This window comes from Gossypium hirsutum, chromosome A07, assembly GCF_007990345.1.
Source record: "Gossypium hirsutum isolate 1008001.06 chromosome A07, Gossypium_hirsutum_v2.1, whole genome shotgun sequence".
Taxonomy (NCBI): domain Eukaryota; kingdom Viridiplantae; phylum Streptophyta; class Magnoliopsida; order Malvales; family Malvaceae; genus Gossypium; species Gossypium hirsutum.
In genome coordinates this window covers 96,582,012-96,605,238 of record NC_053430.1, presented here as the reverse complement: position 1 = coordinate 96,605,238, position 23,227 = coordinate 96,582,012, and the positions used below count along the sequence as shown (strand labels likewise).

Genomic DNA, 23,227 nt, shown 5'->3' with positions numbered 1-23,227 from the left:
CCCAATACAAAAGGACCTGCAAGGAAAATGGGCACCAAATTGGGAAGGACCATACGTCGTAAAGAAGGCATTTTCAAGAGGAGCTTTGATCCTTACCGAGATGGATGGCAAGGAGCTACCGAATCCAGTGAACTCAGATGCTGTGAAGAAATATTATGCTTGAGATGAAAACCCGAAAAGGGCATCCAAAAAAAAAAGAGGGATCAAGGCGAAAACTCGCAAAGGGCGTCTTGATTAGCACAAAAGATTAGGATGAAAACCCGAGAGGGCGTCCTAATGAGGTAAACCTGGCTTAAAGAGCGTGGCGTTTTAACAGCGGGTCAAACAGTGAGACTACAGTATTTGAAGCATTTTTGAAAGCTCGAAATCTTCTACGCAAAGAGCCAGACTCGAAAAGATTCTTGATTGAGGAACGTGGAAGAGTTCATGTGTCGAATATCTAAAGTATTTGTATCCGTTGAATACGATCCTTTCTTTCTTTTTGACATTTTTTACTCTCATTGGTTAACTTGCTTTGTTTGCCACATTTGAAATAGATGAATATGAAATATCATTTTTTCCCTACCTGACCTTTTTCATGCATCTCATTATGTTTATTTACATGATAAATGGAGAAATGACATACTCTAAACAAAAGAAATGTTAAGCATTACCTGGATGAAAATTTGATAAGCACAAGAGTCTCAAAGTAAGAACAAAGTTCAATCGGGGGCAGAAGAGTGATATCTGAGGAACGTCAATTACTCGTGAAACTTGAAGGCAGGTATAAGGCCTGAAGAGAAAGTCGAGAATCAAAGCAATGAACACAGATCCTCAACAATCGTGGCTAAATGGACATACGACAAACATACTTAAGGAGCACTGCATAATCATGTAGGCATAAAAGCATTTAAGACAAAATGTACATATCATGATAACATCATACATAGCATATACAGGTACTCCAGCAGAGCAAGAAATCTTGAATGAGAGTCGCACTGAATCAAAGGAAAAGACACCCGAGTTCTACCAAAGGACAGGTTTTGGGTATTTTGATGTTTTTAATTCATACTTTTCAAGGAAAATCAACTCATATTGCGAGAGATGAGTTGAGCCTCAAGACACGTTGAGGTACTTTTAATTTTTGTTTTTCAAAATCAACTCATATTGCTAGAGGTGAGTTGAGCCTCAGGACACGCTGAGGTAATTTCAATTTCTGTTTGTCAAAAATCAACTCATATTGCGAAAGGTGAGTTGAGCCTCGGGACACGCTGAGGTAATTTCAATTTCTGTTTGTCAAAAATTAACTCATATTGCGAGAGGTGAGTTGAGCCTCGGCTCACATGCTGAGGTCTTTTCAATTTCTGTTCTTCAATTTCTGTTCGTAAAAAAAAATCAACTCATTTTGCGAGAGGTGAGTTGAGCCTCAGGACACGCTGAGGTAATTTCAATTTCTGTTTTCAAAATTCAACTTATATTGCGAGAAATGAGTTGAGCCTCAAGACACGTTGAGGTATTTTCAATTTCTGTTTTCAAAAAAAAATCAACTTATATTGCGAGAGGTGAGTTGAGCCTCGGTTCACATGCTGAGGTATTTTCAATTTCTGTTTTTAAAAAAAAATCAACTCATATTGCGAGAGGTGAGTTGAGCTTCAGATTACACACTGTGGTATTTTTTTCAATTCATATTGCGAGAGGTGAGTTGAGCCTCAGGACACGATGAGGTAATTTCAATTTCTGTTTGTCAAGAATCAACTCATATTGCGAGAGGTGGGTTGAACCTTTTAATTTCTACTTTTTCAAAATCAACTCATATTGCGAGAGGTGGGTTGAACCTTTTAATTTCTACTTTTTCAAAATCAGCTCATATTGCAAGAGGTGAGTTGAGCCTCGGGGTACGCTGAGGTATTTTCAATTTTTGTGTTTTAATTTCAACTCATATTGCGAGAGGTGAGTTGAGCCTCAGGACACGCTGAGGTATTTTCAATTTTCATTTTTTAAATTTATGTTTCAAAAAAAATCAACTCATATTGCGAGAAGTGAGTTGAGCCTCAAGACGCTGAGGTAATTTCAATTTTTGTTTGTCAAAATCAACTCATATTGCGAGAGGTGAGTTGAGCCTCAGGACACGCTGAGGTGGTTTTAATTTATGTTCATCAAAAATTAGCTCATATTGCAAGAGGTGAGTTGAGCCTTGGCTCACACGCTGAGGTATTTTCAATTTCTGGTTTTCAATTTCTGTTTTTCAAAAATCGACTCATATTGCGAGAGGTGAGTTGAGCCTCGGGACATGCTGAGGTAATTTCAATTTCTGTTTGTCAAAAATTAACTCATATTGCGAGAGGTGAGTTGAGCCTCGGCTCACATGCTGAGGTCTTTTCAATTTCTGTTCTTCAATTTCTGTTCATAAAAAAAATGAACTCATATTGCTAGAGGTGAGTTGAGCCTCAGGACACGCTGAGGTAATTTCAATTTCTGTTGTCAAAAAAATCAACTCGTATTGCGAGCGGCGAGTTGAGCCTTAGGTCACACGCCGAGGTATTTTCAATTTCTGTTCTTCAAAAAAAAATCAACTCATATTGTGAGAAATGAGTTGAGCCTCAAAACATGCTGAGGTATTTTCAATTTCTGTTTTTCAAAAAAAATCAACTCATATTGCGAGAGGTGAGTTGAGCCTCAGGACACGCTGAGGTAATTTCAATTTCTGTTGTCAAAACAATCAACTCGTATTGTGAGAGGCGAGTTGAGCCTCAGGTCACACGCCAAGGTATTTTCATTTTCTGTTTTTCAATTTCTGCCTTTAAAAAAAAATCAACTCATATTGCGAGAGGTGAGTTGAGCCTTGGCTCACGCGCTGAGCTATTTTCAATTTCTGTCTTTCAAAAAAATTAACTCATATTGCGAGAGGTGAGTTGAGCTTTAGATCACACATTGAGGTATTTTTTCAATTTATATTTTTCAAAAAAATTAACTTACATTGCGAGATGTGAGTTGAGCCTCGGGTCACATGTCGAGGTATTTTCAAAATCTATTTTTCAGATTCTGTTTTCAAAAATTAACTCATATTGCGAGAAGTGAGTTGAGCCTTAGCTCACGTGCTGAGCTATTTTCAATTTCTTTTTTTTTTCAAAAAATTCAACTCATATTGCGAGAGGTGAGTTGAGCTTTTTAATTTCTGCGAGAGTTGAGTTGAGTCTTTTAATTTCTATTTTTCAAAAATCAACTCATATTGCGAGAGGTGAGTTGAACCTCCAGTCACATATCGAGGTATTTTCAAAATCTGCTTTTCAAGTTAAGTTTCAAAAAATCAACTCATATTGCGAGAGAGTAGAGAATAAAGATTGAAGCTGATTGAAGACGTCAGATTTTGTCTCCTTAAAGTTGCAGTGGAGTTGATCGAGGGCATCAGATCTTGCCTTTCTGGAGTCGCAGAAGAGAAGACCAAAACCTTATCTCACTGAAGCGATAGAAGAGCATATTGAATTACATTGGAATAGATTGAAGCTACAAGGCATATCTCCGAATTTGCAGTGGATTGAACCAAAGCTACAAGATGCGATGGACTGGAAAGAGACTACCTGGATGAGAAGAGCACCAAAGAAGTCCATACTTAGCAAGACCGGGCAAAATTGGCCTTTCTTTATATCTTTGCTCTATTCTCGTTACACGATAATAAGCAAAGAGGGGCAGCTGTTGTAGGCCAATTTTAGCCCATTTACATCAAAACCCAATTTAGCCTTACCTAACCCACCAAAATTAAACCCAAAACCCAAAATCTTAACTACCCAAAGCCCAATTTACATCAAAACCCCAATGGCCCAAACCCTAAGCCCAAATCAAAATAAAAAACCTAGCCCACAACTTAAACTTTTCTCAACTAGCCACTTCTTTTCCACCACCAACTCCACTAGCCACACCTTCTCCACCACCAAATCCACTAGCCACACTTGCTCCATTACCTACTCCACTAACCACACTTGCTCCACCACCACTTGTACCTACAAATGAAGACATAAACAATAAAAAAAATATTTTGTAAATGGCTATATAAGCCTTCTCATATTTTGTATATGGGGGGGATTTTTTTTTTTTAGAGTTTTTGGGAGAGAAAGTTATTGTAAAGGATTTTTGGAGAGGTTTCTTTTTAAAGTAATCAAGGAGAAGAGTTATTGTGAAGGCTAGTTTTTGGAAAAGCTAGTTTTTTTTGAAGATTAATCAAAGATCAAAGCAAAAGAGGTTTCTTTGTCTATTCTCATTTTAAGTTCTTTGTTTACTTATTGTTTTCCTTTCAATCTTATTTTGTTTCTTTTATACGAAAGTAAAATAAAAAATAAAAGGAGAAAGCTTACCCATTTTTATCGAAAAAGTTTTTATGAGGTCCGGCTGCCGTGTACGGTGGCGCCGGCGGCGGTCCGGCGACCGGATGATGGCCGACCTTGTGGCCAAAAATCATCCACCCTCTCCCTCTCTCTCCTTTTTTTGTTATTATTATATTTCTTAATATTATATTATATATATTCTTTTAATATATTAGGTATATTTTAAATTCTATATTACGTATATATATATTATACTATTTTATGTATATATCTTTAATATTATATTATTTATATATATATTTTTTTACATGTTATCTTATGTATATATCTTAACTATATTATGTATGTATTTTTAACACTATATTATGTACATATTTTTAATATTATCACGTATTTATTTTTTTTATATATGTACATATTGATGTAGTATTATTAATAGTATTGATTTTTAAACATCATTATTATTTCTAATATATATTATGTACATTTTTTTTATTTCTATTTTATTTTTTATTTGTCAATATTAATTATTATTATTCTAATATTTTGATATTTTAATATTTTATATTTTATATATTTTATTATTCACATCATTATTCGCATTTTTTTGACAATAATATTCTTGGATTTTTTTTACTATCATTTTAAAAACTTTTTACATTTTAATTTTAAGAATAAGGCAATGTACCGATTTTAACATTAAGTCATCGATTTCATCGCTATGTTGGGTGAAATTAATCGGCTCGTGTTAAAAACGGGACGTCCTTCTAAAAAACAAAAAAAACTTGCAACTTCTCATTTCCTTCAATCGGATCACACTTAAATGTCAAATTGAATTCGTATTTTTGAAAATCAAGACAACATGTGTTTAATAAGATACCAATTTTGGGCGTCGCGAGGGTGCTAATACCTTCCTCGCGCGTAACCGACTCCCGAACCCTAAATTTTCTCTGGATTCTAATGTAGACCTAAACTTAGCCTTTTATTTGTTTTAATAAGAGATCTAATAGGTGTCCGATCACACCTAGGAAAAAGGATCGGTGGCGACTCCCTGTTTATTTCAAAAATCAAACGTCAAATTTCAAACTTTTTTCAATAAATCGCCACAATTAGCGACCAAGCTAAGCTAAACTTTTTACGTCGCTACAGGCACCACGTAGCACATCCCTATCAACTACCTATGTGGCTGCCCTTCAACTACATTGTCCATCATGCACAATTGTTGCACCTGATTGAAACCCTAAAAGGCCCTTTTTAGAGCTACACCACATCTAATTTCGATTTCTCTAAGTTACCCTTCCGCAACACTCAACATGGTTAGATTTCTGGGTTTTTAAATAGTTCCCATAAATTTATTGTACAAATATTAAATTTTGCATTGATTTTGGGCTTCGGCCTAATATGGATGACCTTTCTACATATTGAGCTAAGCGTTTTACTAATATAGGCCCAAGGTTACAGTCTCAAGTAGATTAATATTATTATTTTTTTAAAATTAACTTCATTGCTATATAAAAGCTTTTCAGTTTCAAAAATCTCTTCATCCCTTCAAATTAGCAAAAATGGCGGGAATCGATCCACCGAAAAATCTTCTCTCTCTAATCCGAGATTTCGCTTCTGAGAAATCTCAAGGAGGTAATCGTTTTCTTTCCATTTATCTTATATGTTTCTGTTTGTTTCGTGAGAAAAATGCTGGAAATGAAATGAGAACAGAATTGAAATTTCCGGTCGAATCGAAGCTTTTTTTCACTCTTATATTTTCTTTTCAAAGTAGACGGTTTTTCGCTTGATATGTTCGGAATTTGACACGTATAGAGAGAAGAGTCGTTGGCTTGAAGAAGCAAATCCAAGAGCTCCGATCAGAGCTTGAAGCAGCTAACTCTGAGCTTGAAGAAGCGAAACGTTTGAAAGAAACAACTGAGCAAGAGCTTAAAGGCTTCGAAGTTGAATTAGCTTTGAACGAAGCTTCGATTCAAGCCCTAGAGGTTCTTTTTTGTCGCTTTATTTTTAAACTTTTATCTATTTTAAAACTTCCCTTTTTTATTTTTCAAATTACTAGCAGGCCAGGATTGCTTTGATTCAAGATGAAGTATCCAACGTTGGATCTGAAATTGAGGAGCTTAAGGTACTAAATCGACACTGTTATTTTGATTTGTTATATCTGAAATAAATAAATAAATATATTGTTTCTATACTTAATTAAATAAATAATTTTATTTATAAATTTTGCATGGATTATTTGAAGAATAAAGAAGCAACATCAAGGTAAAGAGATCATCTTTTTTTAGTTTTTTTAGCTTCTGAAAGAAGAAGAATTGCTGATCCTGTTTCTTGTCAATTCTTTGCAGAGATGAGTTTATTTGACAGATGCTTGAGTTCAATACTAAGATAAGGTTCTGTATAAATCATCTGAATCCTTTCATAAGCTTATGATTATATTCTTCTCTTCATAGATATGCTGTAGCTATGATCGAGCTATTCCATGAATAGATCATCAGTAATTATGACTGTATTTATTTCTTACCACGGACTAGTATGTAGTTGTAGTTGAAAATGCCAATATGCTCATGAAATAGGTTTCCCTTTTCATCTGGTATGGAAAAGAGACCAATGGAGCGCTAAAACAAGGATGGGGAGAGCCTAATAACATAAATTTTAGCTGGGGGATTTAGAGTATTGTTATTATAAATTGTTCATTCTTTATACCGATATTTAAGGATATTTGGTTTGCTTTCTTACTCCTTAAAGATGATTTATTTATGAGATGCTAAATACTTGTTACTCAGGAAATTCCAAGAGACAATAGCTTCTGGTTCTGAGAACAAGAATACTATTGGCAATGCAACAGGTTATAGCCTTTAAATTCATCCTGTTTTTTCATCTCCCTTGTTTTCCAGACTATCTTAAAAGGTTTTCCTTTATCATTTTTTCCCATCTACATAGATCTTATTAAGGGCATCAGATTTGTTTTACCTACATTTAGTAAAATATAAATCATAACAGTTCATGACCATGTGGCGTTAATTTGAACAGGTTGATTTTCCCTTTATAATGATAAGCTTTTATGTTTATTTTACAAAACTATAACTCTATGCTTCTTATTGCATAACCTATTTCAAGTCAATACCCAAAATCTTGTTTTATATTAGTAGTATATCAAAGATACCCCTGGCTTCTTTAAGGCAGTTAAGCTTAAGCAAAATTTTGTGAAAGCTGTGTCAAACTATAAGTTCCTTATATGGATTGGTTATCTTGGCAATTCACCAACAATAGAGTGGCTGTGTTTTAGATGTAAAATTGTCATATGAACGTGAAACTACATGTTCATAGCGGGATTGCTACAAAACAAGTAGCGTGTCTCAAATTTTAACTGGTTTCTCCAGCTTCTGACCTCTTTATTTTTCTCCCTGTCTTCTTTCCATGGTAGAAAAGATTGAGTAAACGTTTTCTTTTTTTTCTTTAGTTTCCTTTTCCCCAGAAGAGGATCATAAATTGGTAAAGGAGGCCACTGAAATTGCTTCAATAAATTTTAAGGATCAGTTTACCCATGTTGTTTCTCAAATAGCTAATGAGGAGGAAGAATACCTTGCTGAACAGAATATCCAAAAGCAGGTAACTAGTCTTTGGCGAACTAGAAATATCAGTAATAAGATGCACTGTTAAAAATTTAGATGCTTTTAACTTAGTTGCTGAAATTATGGGAATCTTAGTTAAAGGTATCTGCCAAAGTTTTACTAAAAAGTATGGTCTGAAAACCATGCAGCTTCAGCTGGAATTGATTGACATTGAAAGGAAGGTGTATCTGATGGATGTCATAACGCGAGAAGCAAAAGCTTTAGAGAACTTGACAAGATATCCTAATCAAATTTGAATATGGAACTACATATTGAAGTGTCATCAACTAAACGTTAAGTCTTGATACTATAGAAGTATGATGTGAAAGTGAAAATGACATGTGCATGTTTTGCAATAAATCATATATTAGCATTTCTCTACGTGTGACTAACGCATCTAAACACAGATAGGATTTTTTTTTTTTTTTGAACGTGAAAGACAGATTGAGTTAGTGCTTCAGATGTCAGCAAACTATACTGCTTTCCTTACTAATTAATTCTCTGTTTCATTATCAGGAAAATGACTGGAAAGAAAAAGAAATTCTTGAAACTGGTAACTTTTAGAAGTTGAAATCTTTTATTTATTTTTTACATTGGCATAGGCTTAAGAGTCAAGTAGAATATTCATCTTTGGATCTTTCCAATGCTGGAAATATAGATTTTATAAATCTAAATACAAGCAAGGTTAGGCGAAGTATATTTGAATAGTTATGCTGGCTTTTATAATCTTTTTCATTAACATCTTCTGTGGATGAAAACTATTACTTGCAAATACCTCCTTGACTGGAAACAAGCAGACTTCTGAACTGAAAACGACATGTGCTTCCTTCAGTGAAGAGTTGCAGAAGAGGTGTATATGTCCCAGTTGTCAATCAGTTAATGTGGAGAAATTGGGTGGAATTCTTCAAGCAAATGATGCAAATTGATCTGTTGTAAGTCTTTGACATGCCAACATTGCAACCATGGTGTTGATATTTCTGAATTTTACTTGCACACCAACTTTTGGACTAAACATTTATGATAAAGTCAAGATAAGGGATGAAGGCATAGTATCTGCTATTCGTTAGTGCACAAGGTGCGAAAGATTATGCCATTTTTGAACTCATTTTTACATGACAAAATTTCATATATAACTATTTCAGCTACTTATTGACAAAATCTGAGAATGATTGCAATGTTCGAACCTTTAATATTCTCTTTCAAAAATCTCTCATTTTACTGAATAAGAGGTTTGATGTGTCGCAGTTCTTATTCAATTATCAATTCATTAGGAACTTCTCTTTGCATTTATAGTATTATAAGCACTAGGTTACATCTCTACATCCAACTCATAGCCAATTCATATAACCATGTCTGACAAAAAGTAAGAGATGAAAGAAGATTACGAAATAATGATGCCTCCTCAAAGCCGACCTATAGTTAAACAATTTAGCTGTAGGCCTGCCGAATCTGCTTTAATAATTTGTATCTACTTGCATATGTGTTGAAGATGATTCTGTATCCTTTACAATCAAAGATAGTAATGTAGGTTTGCCTTCTTCTTTGTTTATGCTTGGTCCCTGCAATGAAAACACTATCTATCATGCATGATGTTATATGCAGATTTGCCAAACTTAATTCAAAACTTACTGAAGTATGCATGCATTAGTGTTACTATGTAGGAAGACATAGAATGTCATTCTATGGTAAGAATGAGGAGAACTTACAATCTGTTCTGGAGGCATAATATTATGAAAATTGGTTTCCTTGTCTAGAAATCTTGAATTGGTGGATTTCATGACTTCTATCTGTGTTGAGAATTGGGCAGAGACAGGCCGATGATCAGAAAACTTACTTTCACTGCGAAAGTAAGATAAAAGTTTCACTCCTTTTCCATACCACAGAATTCTATCACACCTGCGACCAGACACATACATCGATCATGCTAGTAAGCTTATCATAAATCCAGGTCTTATATATTATGTTACAAGAACTCTTCATTTTTCTTAACCATTCATGTCTAGCACCTATGTCTAGCAGGCATTCTTTCGACATATTCGGACGTATATGAAAAAACTTGGAAATAGTTTATATATGGTGACGATGTGCCTGATTGTCTATTGTAGTAGTGATAAGAAATCAATTCTGTAACAGGTAGTTGATTGCAAAACATATACCATGCTGGAGTCCTTTGTTTCTCTCCTGATCTGTTGGGAAGGCCACCCGAGTAACGATTGCAATTTGATGAAGAATACTTGTATGTTGGTGCAAATTTGATGTTCCCTTCTCTCCAACCTTCAAACACTCCTCCATCTTCTTGTTCCTTTCGAAGCTGATCGAAACCCTGCAGTGCTTTCCAGTCTTGCTTCTTTATCAGATCCCTAGCCAAATTGTCTTCCAAGTCTAGCCTATAGTTGAGATCTCCGAACCAGAATATCTGACTGTCTCCACAAGAATTATGATAATTGAATTAGGAGTTTTCATTTAACTAATCTGCATAAAGTTTACATAATCACCTTTATGTAACTGTTTTGCATTTTGAGCCAAAGTGTACCTTAAAAACCTTGTTGAAACTAGACAAAGAAATTGTATGAAACAAACCATTGAAGTCTTGAAATTTTAGAATATGTTAGGTGTAGGACCAATTAACTACATACAAATGGAAATTTTCTTAAGACTGAAAGGTTATCAGATTATGTAAAAGTTAGGATTATTGCTATCCATAATGATATTAAAGGTTAGCATTATTCATTGTTGTGATGAATAATGATCCTTTGTTGGAATGCAGAATAGTTTTGAGCTATGTTACCTGAACTGGACTCTTCATTTTTTCCCTAAAGTATTCATCCAACATCTGTGTCCAATACATACATTCAGACATGGTTTAGGAATATGATTCCCTAAATATATAAAGAACTTATAACTAATGAGCGCTAGAAGATTTAGATTACTAATTCCTACTGTATAAAAATTTTCTCCTCCATAGGTCAATATCTCTTGTTCTTTTTGTGAAAGAAGTGAAGAAAACTCATTAGCATTTTTAGGGGATGATTAATATGTTGAAAATTTTGGTTCACACAGGTATCTATTAGGGCCAAGTCTCAGTCATCCTTATATTTTTTGTTATATTTTTGTTTGCCTTGTTGAAGTACTTACTCATGTCCTAAGATGGTGAGAGGATGTCGATTGTCATCATCTTTGGCTGATCGAGGAAAAGAAGTTCGCTTAAAAATCTCGGAAACTTGACGGTTCCTTCGACCTTCATCACCGTTCTTCTCACCTGAAGCCAAGTGAGCAGCAATGAAGCAAAAGCTGGTACCTTCAATTGACATACTAACAGACACTGAACCTTTGTTTCCCAAATAGCCCATGATTCCACAGGCCACTGAACTAACTTTCACATTTGAAACACAGTATTTCTTCAGCAATTCCTTCTTCATCCATACACTTATAAAAACTCCAACCATTTTCTTGCTTGCCATTAGCTTGTATTTGCTGCCACCAAGAACTAGTTGCTGATGGTACTGAGTTATCCACCTCCCTCTCATCAGTGTGCTATCAATTACGCCACTGAAACTTGCTCTTCTTTCACAGTCAGGAACTTTGACATACTGGTAGTTGTCACTTGAGACCGGATTCAACATGGGAGTCAACCAAGGGCAACCAAAGTTTTCATTTAGTGTTTTTCCTATTAACAAATTCCAATTTGTTGCTTCAGTCGGATCTTCCGCTCCGATCACGGTTCGAGTTTTCAATGGTACGATCTCTTGAAATCTGAAGGTCAGCAATTTTCTATGTCAACTTAGTGAATTAACTCTTTCTTTTGATTATGAATAGGCTATAGCATTACATGATTCTTAATATTTCTGACTTATTTCATACCCGAGAACATAGATATCAGCAGCATCCTGGGGTTTCAACCACTCTTCTAAATCAACAGCTAAACTTCCTACAGGAGATCTTCCAGCAACATTCCAAGTTCCCACAAAAATTCTGAAACACGAAGGAAAAGGTTAGCTAATTGATCTTCAACTCTCTTTTTTTTTTTTTCCCTTAACTACATTAAGCCTGTAAAACTCACCTTAACTCATTGGTCGAAGTGCATGGATCCATTTCAAACGAACTAATGTAAACATCTTCCATGATATAATCACCTTCATCTTCTCCATCTGCAAGAAAAACATGGCAATTGAAACTCGAATCCAATAGGAAACTCCCAAAACTAATGATGAGTAAATAGAAATTACTTAAAAACCTGAAAGTCCATCCAGGTAGTTGTAAGGATCAGGTTCCTTGTGCTTCTGCTTGTTCTTGTGCTTCGTTTTGAACCATTTTCGAAATCTCCCAGAGCTTGACTTTGGGCTCATATCATCCATTATAACTCTTAAAGAAACCAAAGTCCATAAGAAAAAATAAATAAAACTACAAGAAAATGGAAGAAATGTCAATTTAGGATAGAAATTAGAAGCTTTTTATCCAAATTCTTCAAGTACTTTTTTCCAGGTTTCATCAATCTCTATAATAGAACATTAAAAAGAATGTAGTTATTTCTTTTCCCTGTTAAATATCATTGGGTTCATCGCCTGGTAGCGAGGAGATGAGCTTGAAGGAAATCTAGAACAAGGAAACAACTTAATGAAGCTTAAACATTACATAAAGCGATAATCCCAAGAGATTGAAGTTCACCAGTGAGGGACAAAGAAAAAGAAAAGTACAAGGAAAAGTCAAGGTTTGGAAGGACCACGATATCTTTGAGTATATGCTTGAATTATTTCCAATCTTAATAAAAATGGGAGAGATCTATAGGATTTTTTTTTTTTAGTTTAACTAGGTAATAGGTGGATAATATTAAACTTCTCTTTAATGAAAAAAAAGTCAAAATAAATATTAAAATATAATTAGTAAATAAACAGACAACTAAATAAACTTTTTTTTCTTTGATAATTTGAGTTGTTAGGTGGTGGTGGTCACGTATGTCGTGTATTTGTTACTCGACAAGGTTACTTCAAGTCCAACTCAAACCATCTACGTTTAATAATGTTAATTATGTCTTTTATTAAAATAATTGAAATTACTTCAGAATAATATTAATTTTGATAATGAAAATCTGAAACAAATAAATAAGAATAGGTCGTTTACTTGTTTTGAGGGAAAGCTTCATACTATGCCATATAATGGGATCCTCGTGTATCTAAGATTATCTTCATTCAAAATTGATCCTTAAAAAGAAAAAAGGGAATAGAACTGAAAAACAATCCTCCAATTTCTTTTTAGAGCCGAAATCGGGAATTGGTGAGTTTCTTTTTCTTTTCTTTGCTTAGCTAAGCCTAGTGCTTTTTTGACTTTTCATAGTTCATTAAGATTGATTGACTATGAACAAAGAAAATATGATGTGATGCGTTGATGTTGGATCAACTCTTAAATTTGGTTTTTATTAATGTAAAGACCACGTTTATGTACAGCAGTTTCTTTTTGTACGATAATTTAAAAAAAAATTTACAAAATTTATATTTCTTTATATTTTGTATAATTTTTTTACGACTTAATAAAATTTTATACTTTTTTATATTTCTATATGTTTTATATTTTTTTAATTTATAATAAATTTTTAATAGTTAAATTTTTTATTAAAATTTAATAATATTTATAGCTTTTATTGATTATAATTTTTTTTAATTTTTAATAAAAGCAAGGGCTTAATTACTTTTTTGAAAAAAATTGAGGATCTTTTTGATGTATTTTGAAAGTTCAAGTACTCAATTGAGTACAAAAAAAGTAGGGGCTTAATTGTTTTTTTTTAAAAGGTTTGAGGGTTTTTTTGATGAATTTTGAATGTTCAAGTATCCAAACGAATGCAAAAAAAAAGTTAGGGATTTAATTGCTTTTTTTGAAAAACTTTGAGGGCTTTTTGCACCCTTAAGTCAAGATTGTATCATTTACTTTATACCTCCTCATAAAACAAATGTTTTTTAAGATTTTTTTAGAAGGTTAATATCTAGTTTATTTAAGAATTTGTTCAAAAATATTTAGTTGGCACTTAAAATATTTTTTTTAACTGGTTGATATTTAGACTTGTGTTTCATCGCACATATTTTCTCAATTTGTTAACAACTTTAATTTTTTAAAGGTTAACATAAATTTTGTCCGTTGAACTTGTCTAAAAGTACTTAGTTGGTACTTGAATCTATCCAAAAAGTACCTATTTGGTATCTGAACTTGTTTAAAAAAATATATACCTTTTAAAATTAATTTGTATTTTTTTAAAAAATTTTAATTTATATCTGTCATGTGTCATATTGAGAGGCTGTTACGTATTATTATAAATTGATCATCAATGTCACGTCAATACAAACTATGTGTTTTTTATAATAAAAATAGAACCCAAAGTCTTTGAACTTAGGGGATTTAAAGGCCTCTCCAGAAACTATGTATTTTGGAGCTAACAATTGTAATGATTCACGGACTAACTCTAATTGGACACATACCTCACAAGAGGGATATGAAGCTTGCATCATCATTTGTTGTCGTTTCCCAAAAAACAACTGTAACACTCCACTATTAATTCCTTCTAGAATATTCGATGCATTTCCTTTCTCCTTAAAGCATCTTTATCACACGTAAGCAACGGAACTCTTCACTTACTAATCCCTCTGTGATACAACTTGCCCTGATAACTCTTTGCAATGACTAATTATTTGGAATATCTCAAGGCAAGCCACTTTATAATTTACTTCCCGATCAAAAGGGCAATTGTTTTACTTTATCTCAATACGACACATGATAAGTTATTGGGCAGTTTACAAATGACTCTCTATCAGGAGTGGTTTGCATGCAACCTTTTGAGAGGATTTGCTTGTACCAATCATCCGTGTGGAGTGGTCCGCAAGCAATCTTCCATGAATCTTGTTTGAGTCAGCCTAGAGACAATCCAATATGTACTCCTCGTGGGAACCACCAACGCATAATAAACTCGTACAACCTCAAGGACAATAATGTTAAAATAAGACCATACAATACACTTTATGGCGACAACTAACTTGTAACAGCCCTATTATTTAACTTACACGTGCAATCATGCATGACACTTTATTGTTGGCTACGTGGCACTACAAGATAAAAAGTGACCCCTCCTATATAAACTTGAGTGCACGAAAACCAAAGATTGGCTCCTCTGAAAAAAACCTTACACAGCAACATTCCTCTCTAACGTCCTCTTTTACTTGTTAGTAATTTGTATCAACAAAAATATTTTCTTATAATTACTTAAAATTACTTTCCGACTATTTATAAATATTTTAAAATAAAAAATAATATGGAAAAGAATTATTGAATAATAACATACCTCCAATATATGAAATTTGAATTTATGTAAATTTTTTTATTTAATATTTTTTAAGGTTGTTTTGATTTAGTATTGAGGGAAGGTATTTATAGATTAAAAAGAAGTTTCCAAGGAAAGTCAAATCTTGTAATAATTGCTATAAGGTTGAATGGCATTGAAAAGCCACCGTAAATTTTTTTTAACAACAATTTGATATTCTTTTTACTTTTTTATTGTAATTAATCTTTCGTTCGTAGTTTGTGTTTAAAAAATTCTGCCTAAAGCTTAATCTAGCTCGTAGTGTTTGGAACATTCTAATATTAATAAAGTATTTTTGTGTTTTCAAATATGTTTTGTAATTACAGTTGAAGGTTTTTTTTTAATTTGTTTATAAGTACAAACAATTATAAATACATATTTATAACTATTACGTGTCTAATAAGATAGAATTAGATTAAACTTAATACGGATGGAGTTGTTTCGCCGAATAGAACTTATGTTGGGATTGGAGGAGTGTTTAGAGATGCTAATGTTAATTGGCTCTGGGATTTCTCATGGTTGTTAAGTACGGAAGCAATTTTTAAGATCGAAACAAGAGCTATTTTGGAGGGGTTCCTTTTAGCATGGAAGAAGGGGATTCGTCAGTTAGAAGTTGAGAGTGATAATACTCTTTTGATAGAAACGATTGTAGAGGGAGTTGCAGAGGATGGTCAGTTAATGGAATTACGCAGGATTCATCAAATCGTGTGTCAAGGATGGAAGGTTTGTTTTCGACATCTTTCAAGGACTCAATGTAGTCGTCGATCATATGGCAAAAGGTTACGGTGTCAAGATTTATTAAGATCCAAGTTTATGAGTTTCCACCATGCGAGACTTAGTTTAATAGAATTGTTTCAGATGTTCAAAGACGAATGAGCCTATTTATTAGTTTCGCTTAATGTTGTCTTTATTATACCGAAAAAAATTGAACTAGAATTAACCCAATATAAAGCATAACAAATTGAAAACAAAAATATATGTAAAACTAGATTTTAAATATCCATACATTGTTAAACTTAAACTAAAATAATTTTAGAGAAAATCCATATATGTCATTTGTGCATGACGAGCTCAAATATAGACTATGAAAATTATAGGGCCTTAACCTTGTAAAATACAATCAAGGCATCATTGGCAAAGTTAAATTAATTTTTTTTAAAAGAGAAAACGTAAAATATTTGCATCTAGAATGATTCAAATGATTCAAACCTTGACTATCAAGATGTTAAGACTCCAATCATGTTAACACAAGAAAAATTAAGTTATATTTTACAAATCTTTTAAAATAAATTTTATTTTTACTTTAAATTTGTACATAATAATATATATATATTTTATCACAAACATGCTAATAAAGTCGAAATTAAAAGGAGGAATGTGACAGTCGTCTCAATCTTGTGATAAGAATACGATATGCTGCTAACTAACCCTTCAAAAGGGTAGATAGAAATTAAGAGTTTGAGAAGAGGGAAGGTATATATTTAATAGATGTGGGGAAGGATTTGATATGGAATTTGTTTTTAGAACTTATATACATAAAGAATTAGGGACAGACATAAATAGCTTTCATAGGTTGCGACATTCTAACCAGAACCATATGGAGATTCTGCTCTTTGCAGATATCTGTCTTTCTCATTTCATTATTATTGGGTCTGAGTCTTTACCTGCCATTCCACATTGCTACCAATTTTCCCTTTCTTTCTTTTTTTTTCCCCTAATTTTCTCAAATTATTTTAGAATTTAAGCTGATATAAAAACGATTAGATTATTCTATCTAAGCTTTAGTGGATATTTTTAGTTGTTTAAATTCCTCCTTTATTTTCTTATTTTGAAATTTTAGGAGATGCAGTTAAATTTTAGTTTAATAGTATTGTGGGTGTGAATGTTTTACAGGGAAAATCAATTTATCGTTATTTTTTACTTTTTAGAATTAAATTTAATTTTTTAGTAAAACGGAAAATATGAGATTTTACATGGAATTACTTTTGTTATAAAGAAAAACTTGAGTTTGTACATCGAATTGAGTTATTGATGAATAACTCAATTCTTTGTAAGTGTTTGAAAAAAATAAAAATAATTTTAAAAAATTAAATGAGTGACCAAAATGAAAATTTATTAAAATTGGGTGACTAAAACGAGTATATGTAATGACAAATTAATGGTGGGTGACTAAAATGATAAAAAAAAAAGTGTATGTAATGGCAGTGCTCATATTGCTAACTTTTTATTTTTTATGCCTAAAATAAAATTTTAAAAAAGTTGGATGACCAACTATAAAATTTACCCTAAAAGAAAAGAGGTTACTTAGTAACCAAGTTTTAAAAAAAAATCATTCTGTGGTAGTTTTTGTTTTTAATTTCATTTTGTTTTTTAACTTTTAGTTTCGCTACTTTTACTTTTAAGTTTTTAATAATTTTTGTTATGTATATACAAAATTTACTAACGCCAGCAAACCGTCAGATTTATTGAAATTCATTTTATATATATTAGCTTTCATGATTAATTTCTAAAATTCCAAGTATTTAGGGTGAATTTGAATCCAAATTCATGGTTCCAAACCTAGTATAGAAATTGAAGCCATGGTTTATCAATCATTTTCACAACTATTACTAAATAAAAAATTTGTAGTTTGGATTGTAAATAATATATTGCAGGACATAAAAAAGAATAAAAAAACGATGGGGTGTGGCATTTTTTGAGATTGGGATTCAAACCCTACAATTATATACTAGAATATAGCAGCAAGATGTTATACATTTTTAGTAGTAAAGGCCACATGACATATTAATAGACCCAAAGACTCTAAACAGCAGAATCCAAACTCGTGAGTTAGGACACTTGGGGTTTCCAATATCCAAACTTATGAATGAGACACTATTATGCAATTCATGCTTCTAAGAAAAGAATATTGCCCTCGACATTTTTAGAGATGTAAGCCGAAGTATCAGACTCCTAGATATGAGGGACCAGAATATCTAGATACAAAACTGTGACATATATAATAAAAATAATTATATGTTATTATTTATTATAATAAAATGTTAAGTCAAATTATATATCAGGGTTATGGTCCTAAATTACACACATTCTTATCTTTTTTGATATCCCACCTTGAGAAAAAAAAAACAAAACACTTAAAAATTTCAAAATATGGATGAATTCAGGTACATTATTGTATTTCTAATAAGTACAAAATAAATCTTGCATGTAAATCCTGTTGTGTAAATTATCTTGTTTTAAAATATAAAATGTTGTGTGTATGCAACTTAAATTATGTTACTATTGATCGGTCTAAAGAAAGGTTAATATTTAACAAAATTACATATGCAATTGTCGTAATAAACATGTGAGGATTATTTAGCTTTACATGTTAGTAATAAATCGACCAAAGGAAAATTTATTGTTCAACGTGTTCTCATTGTCAATATTTGATTACTACATCAAGAAATCAATTACAAGATAATATTTTATCCAAAGATGAAATATTAATAAAATGTCTTATATTTTGAGATAGAATTTACCTTTATTCGAATTCATTATTCTGATTTATATTTAAAATCTTACGTGAGTTTTATTTTATTTAATTCAACTACTATTATACTTGCGAACGTCATTGTATGTATTAAGACATTCAAAGATATTAAATTTGATAATACTCATGGGCATTTAAATTTAATTGATTGACTGATGTATCTCACTGCAAAAAGGTCTTACATATTGTTAGTATTCTATCTCATTTCATGCACTGTGCAAGCAAAGAACTCATAAATTTTGCAAAAGGGGTGATCAAATATGTCAAAGGAACCACCGGTTATGGTGTCTAGTTCAACAAGTGTCAAAATTTTAAGTTGCTTGGATTTTCCTACAGTAACTGGGCAGGGTTTTTAGATGACATGAAGAGTACCTATAGGAATTGTTTGTATTGGCTCAAGCATTTTCTCTTAGTGTTCCAAGAAAGGAGATCGTGACAAATCAATTATAGAAGCTGAATTGATAGCTGCAACATCAACTATCAATCAAGCCTTATAGTTGAGAAAAATTATGCTTGATTGCATATGGACCAAGTTAGAAACATTGAAATGTTTGTGGGCAATCAGGCCTCAATATCCATTTCACACAATCCACTCTTTCTAGGAAAGACTAAACGTTTCAACATTAAATTGTTTTTTTTTTAAGGGAGGTGCAGAAAAGTGGTGATGTTATGCTTTACTCAAAATTGACAATCAAATCGCTAACATTTTAACTAAGCCACTTCCTATTAGCAGGTATGAGTTTCTAAGAAAGCAACTAGGAATCTACTACTTTTAATTCAATGAGTGTTGTTGCATGCATTAATGAGCACTAATGCATGCATTTGTTAAACATGTGTTTGTGCCTTTACTTTAGGGAATAAAGACATGGTTCTCATGTCTTTTCATGGTTAATTTAGTGGGTAACTTAATTGGTAGGCATGGTTATTTTAGTGGTAGTTAGTCACGTTACATGTTGAACATGAATAAATTAGTGGACCATGATGCTATTTTTAGTTATTTTTCATGTATATAAATTGAAGTATTTACTCCAATTTCAAGTTTCACTTTGTATTTTCAGTTGAATTCATATCATTCTTGTTTTTATTTTTCATTTACCTTTTATCTTCTTAATTTTTACCTTAGTTATCATATTGCTCTTCTCCATAAACAACCCCATTAGACAATAGTTTCTAAGCTAAGGTTTAAGGTATCAAGAGCAAACACATTATTGATTATAAGAAACACCTGTTAGTCCAAGTTGTATTTGATGGTTTAGGTAGATGGCTTAATCATTACAAGTGATGATTCAAATGAAATAGACATGCCGGTGAAGTAGTTGAATGATGCTTTCTCATTTAAAAGATTCAGTTGACCTCAGTTTCTTCTTGGGAGTTGAAGTTCAAAGGGTGATCCGAAGTCTAGTACTTCATCAAAAGAAGTCCATTCTTGATCTATTATCCAAGGCAAACATGATAGAGGCCAATCCAACACCTACACTAATGGTTGGATTTTCAAAGTTGACACAAGGTGAGGAAGAACCATTTGTAGATGTTCATCTCTATAAACAGATATGTCTGACCAGGCCAGACATAACATATAGTGTTAACAAAGTGAGCTAGTTTACAAAGGCTCTTTTGGACATTCATTGGAGGGTTGTGAAGTGTATACTCAAGTATTTGAAAGACGGTTGAGCATGGTTTGGTGTATAAAAAGTCAGGGTCAACCGGCTTGGAATGCTATACTGATACAAGCTAGGCATCATGCCTTGAAGACAGGAAATCTACTTCTGGTTATGTCATTTTCCATTAAGGTGTATTATATATGAGTTTAAGTATTATATATATATATGAATGAATGATAGCAGGCAAATATGTGTGAAACTTGATGATCAAGAGACATTTTACAAATAGCAAGAAAATTGGTAAGAACTAACACAATCTATTGGTAATGTATCTTATTAGTTCACCTGGAAAATTCAGAACAATAAAGATGGCCGGCCAAATAGATTGCAAATAGTCATAATAGTAAGACAAACCTATAAGGGAATATCTTTGACACCAAAGTACCACAATTTTATTCCATTTTATGGCACCTCATAAATATGGATTTAGACCTTTTACATGTATATCGTGGAAGATCTCACCGTTTCTCGAGGAGGGCTTTTAATGGATGACTCCATTGTCTTTCACTTCTTTGGCTGATACTGCATCTTGTGTGACATCCTCTTTAACAGATTGTTCCTTTTCTGCTGCTTCCTTTTCCTTCTGTTCTTTCTCTGCCTTTAAACGAGCATCTTCCTCAGCTTTCTTGCTTGCTTCCTCTTTTGCAGTCTTAAGTGCTTCAATCAAATTCTTCAAACAAGTTTCAACTTCTTCTTCATCATCATCATCATCATCAGATTTCAACATCAAGTTCTCAGCAACATCAGCAGGTGTCATATCTGTTTCTTCTAACAAATTGCCAATTTCTCCGAAAAGTGGATGAGAATCAATGTCCAAATAGTTCTTGGCTAACACCTTGAATGCTTCGAACCTACAATATGACATTTCAATGTGTTTATCCATTCTTCCTCTCCTGATTAAAGCTGGATCAAGCTTCTCAACATGGTTGGTGGTGAAAACAATGATTCTTTCACCCCCACAAGCTGACCAAATTCCATCAATGAAGTTCAGCAGCCCTGATAGTGTTACCTCACTCTCTTTTCTCTCCTCATTTTTCGACATTGCACTAATTGGATCGCCCTCTTCATTTTTATCATCTTTCTTCTTCTTCTTCTTTTCTTCCCTTTGGCCTGTAAGATCAAGAGAACAATCAATGTCCTCTATCACTATGATAGACTTGTTTGATGTCTCAATCAAAAGCCTTCTCAATTCCACATTGTTCTTAACTGTTGTAAGCTCAAGATCATACACATCATAGTTCAAAAAGTTAGCCATGGCAGCAACCATGGTGGATTTGCCAGTTCCTGGAGGACCATAAAGTAGATAACCACGTTTCCAAGCTTTCCCAATCTTAGCATAATACGCTTTCCCATTACTGAACTTCACTAGATCTTTCTTGATCTCCCTTTTCTTCTTTTCATCCATTGCTAATGTATCAAATGTTGCAGGATGTTCAAAGGCCACATGTGTCCATGTTGAGCTACTTCGGTGACCAAGCCAGCCTTGGCCTCCACCGTTCGAGTAGAGCTTCCGTTGCCGGTTATCTGCAGCGATAGCCTTCCCCTGTTTCAACACATGGCTAAGATAAATTCCGGTGATGACTTGCCGGTCTCGTTTATGGAACTTGAGAGTGTAAAACCTCTTCTCATCTGCGCCTGGATAAAATGAAAACTGTTGTGTTTTGGGAGTAGTTCGATTAGCAGACCACCAAAGCTTGACTCCATTAAACTCATCGGTGATTTCTTCGTTATAATCCATGCTAAGAACTAAAGACTGACTATCTTTAACAACATCAGCCTTGAGTCGCTTAGCGTTTGAAGAAGATTTGTCACTGAGATAGTTCTGAATTGCTGAGAAGGCTTCACTTTTCTTCATCCTCTCGCCGATGAATTCATCGAAGGTTACATGAACGTAAGGATACATGAAATTCGACAGCTTTTTACCATATCGAAAGATATAGTCCTGAAGTTGTGGAGGGAAATACTGTCGGAACATGGCATACGCGAACATAATGGCCGCCATCGTTGAGCCTAGATTAGACCACTGTTCTCCCTTCATCATCATCATTTTGGCTCAATTTCTCTCTAATTTTCCTCCCACAGAATTACTGAAATTTTGTGATATGAAAGTGGGAAGTTAAAGATAAGAGATGACTGTTAGTTGAAACTTCTAACTAGCTTCCATGGCCGCTATTTTGATACTTTTTTCTATGTTTTTTTCTTATTTAAAAACTGAAGCGCCGGTGCGAGTCTTCTTTCCATGCTTCAATAATTTTAATAAAGAAAGACTCAAAAGTTGGATCATTGACTTGTAGGAAGCCTAAGTTGTCGGTGAGCCTGCTCATTATGTAATGAGATTGACGTCACAATATGTTGAAATCGACCAAGTGTTTCTATCGCACAATGGAACTTGAAAGGTCGTGGATACAATCCCAATTTTAAAAAATAATCACTTTCTTTATATGCCTCCTTTGATTCATGGTGTTGTAGGACGAATTTTTTTTATTACAATAATAAAACATAATAATAAATAATAATTAGTACGAAATTAACTTAAAATTAAAAAAATAATAATAATTTTTATAAAAAAATAATACCTCTTTAAAATAAATGAAAAAAAATTCTCTTCTCTTTATTAAAAATAAGTTGTACGAGTAGTTAAATAATACTAATTAAATTAATTTATTATTTATTCATATACTAAAATATGTGAATTACCAAACTTAACATTAATATTTTGAATATTTTCTTATTAGATGTATGTTTGTGTCTAATAACCATGCTTTAAATGCCTCAATGTTATA

The 23,227-nt window shown here is 32.9% G+C and overlaps 2 protein-coding genes and 1 pseudogene across 3 annotated transcripts; 1 reads left to right on the top strand and 2 right to left on the bottom strand.

The window, feature by feature from the left end:
- Positions 1 to 5,822: 5,822 nt before the first annotated feature.
- On the top strand, positions 5,823 to 9,013 carry LOC107955560 (cingulin-like; annotated as a pseudogene).
- A 166-nt stretch (positions 9,014 to 9,179) lies between these two features.
- LOC107955559 (type I inositol polyphosphate 5-phosphatase 4) lies at positions 9,180 to 12,656 on the bottom strand. Of its 2 annotated transcripts, none has more exons than XM_016891348.2 (7): positions 12,147 to 12,656; positions 11,973 to 12,060; positions 11,774 to 11,884; positions 11,048 to 11,665; positions 10,069 to 10,332; positions 9,619 to 9,808; positions 9,180 to 9,471 (listed from the first exon to the last, which is right to left on the bottom strand). In XM_016891348.2, exons 1-7 carry the CDS (start codon positions 12,265 to 12,267, stop codon positions 9,367 to 9,369), a joined length of 1,497 nt encoding a protein of 498 aa, XP_016746837.2. In that variant the 5' UTR covers positions 12,268 to 12,656; the 3' UTR covers positions 9,180 to 9,366. The 2 variants fall into 2 exon arrangements, with proteins under 2 accessions (XP_016746837.2, XP_016746838.2); XM_016891349.2 differs by having other exon boundaries at positions 12,139 to 12,280.
- Positions 12,657 to 20,702: 8,046 nt separating this feature from the next.
- On the bottom strand, positions 20,703 to 22,792 carry LOC107955558 (AAA-ATPase At3g28580). The gene has a single exon (XM_016891345.2). The coding sequence runs from the start codon at positions 22,489 to 22,491 to the stop codon at positions 20,926 to 20,928; it is 1,566 nt and encodes a 521-aa protein (XP_016746834.2). The 5' UTR covers positions 22,492 to 22,792; the 3' UTR covers positions 20,703 to 20,925.
- Between the last annotated feature and the right edge of the window lie 435 nt (positions 22,793 to 23,227).

Excerpts from the sequence above, each read along its gene's own strand:
- LOC107955559 (XM_016891348.2), bottom strand. The coding sequence starts at position 12,267 with ATGGATGATATGAGCCCAAAGTCAAGCTCTGGGAGATTTCGAAAATGG. Across the intron at positions 12,061-12,146 it reads CTACCTGGATGGACTTTCAG|ATGGAGAAGATGAAGGTGAT; the intron begins GTTTTTAAGTAA and ends TTTTTCTTGCAG. Across the intron at positions 10,333-11,047 it reads CTCACCATCTTAGGACATGA|TCAGATATTCTGGTTCGGAG; the intron begins GTAAGTACTTCA and ends TTGTGGAGACAG.
- LOC107955558 (XM_016891345.2), bottom strand. The coding sequence starts at position 22,491 with ATGATGATGATGAAGGGAGAACAGTGGTCTAATCTAGGCTCAACGATG.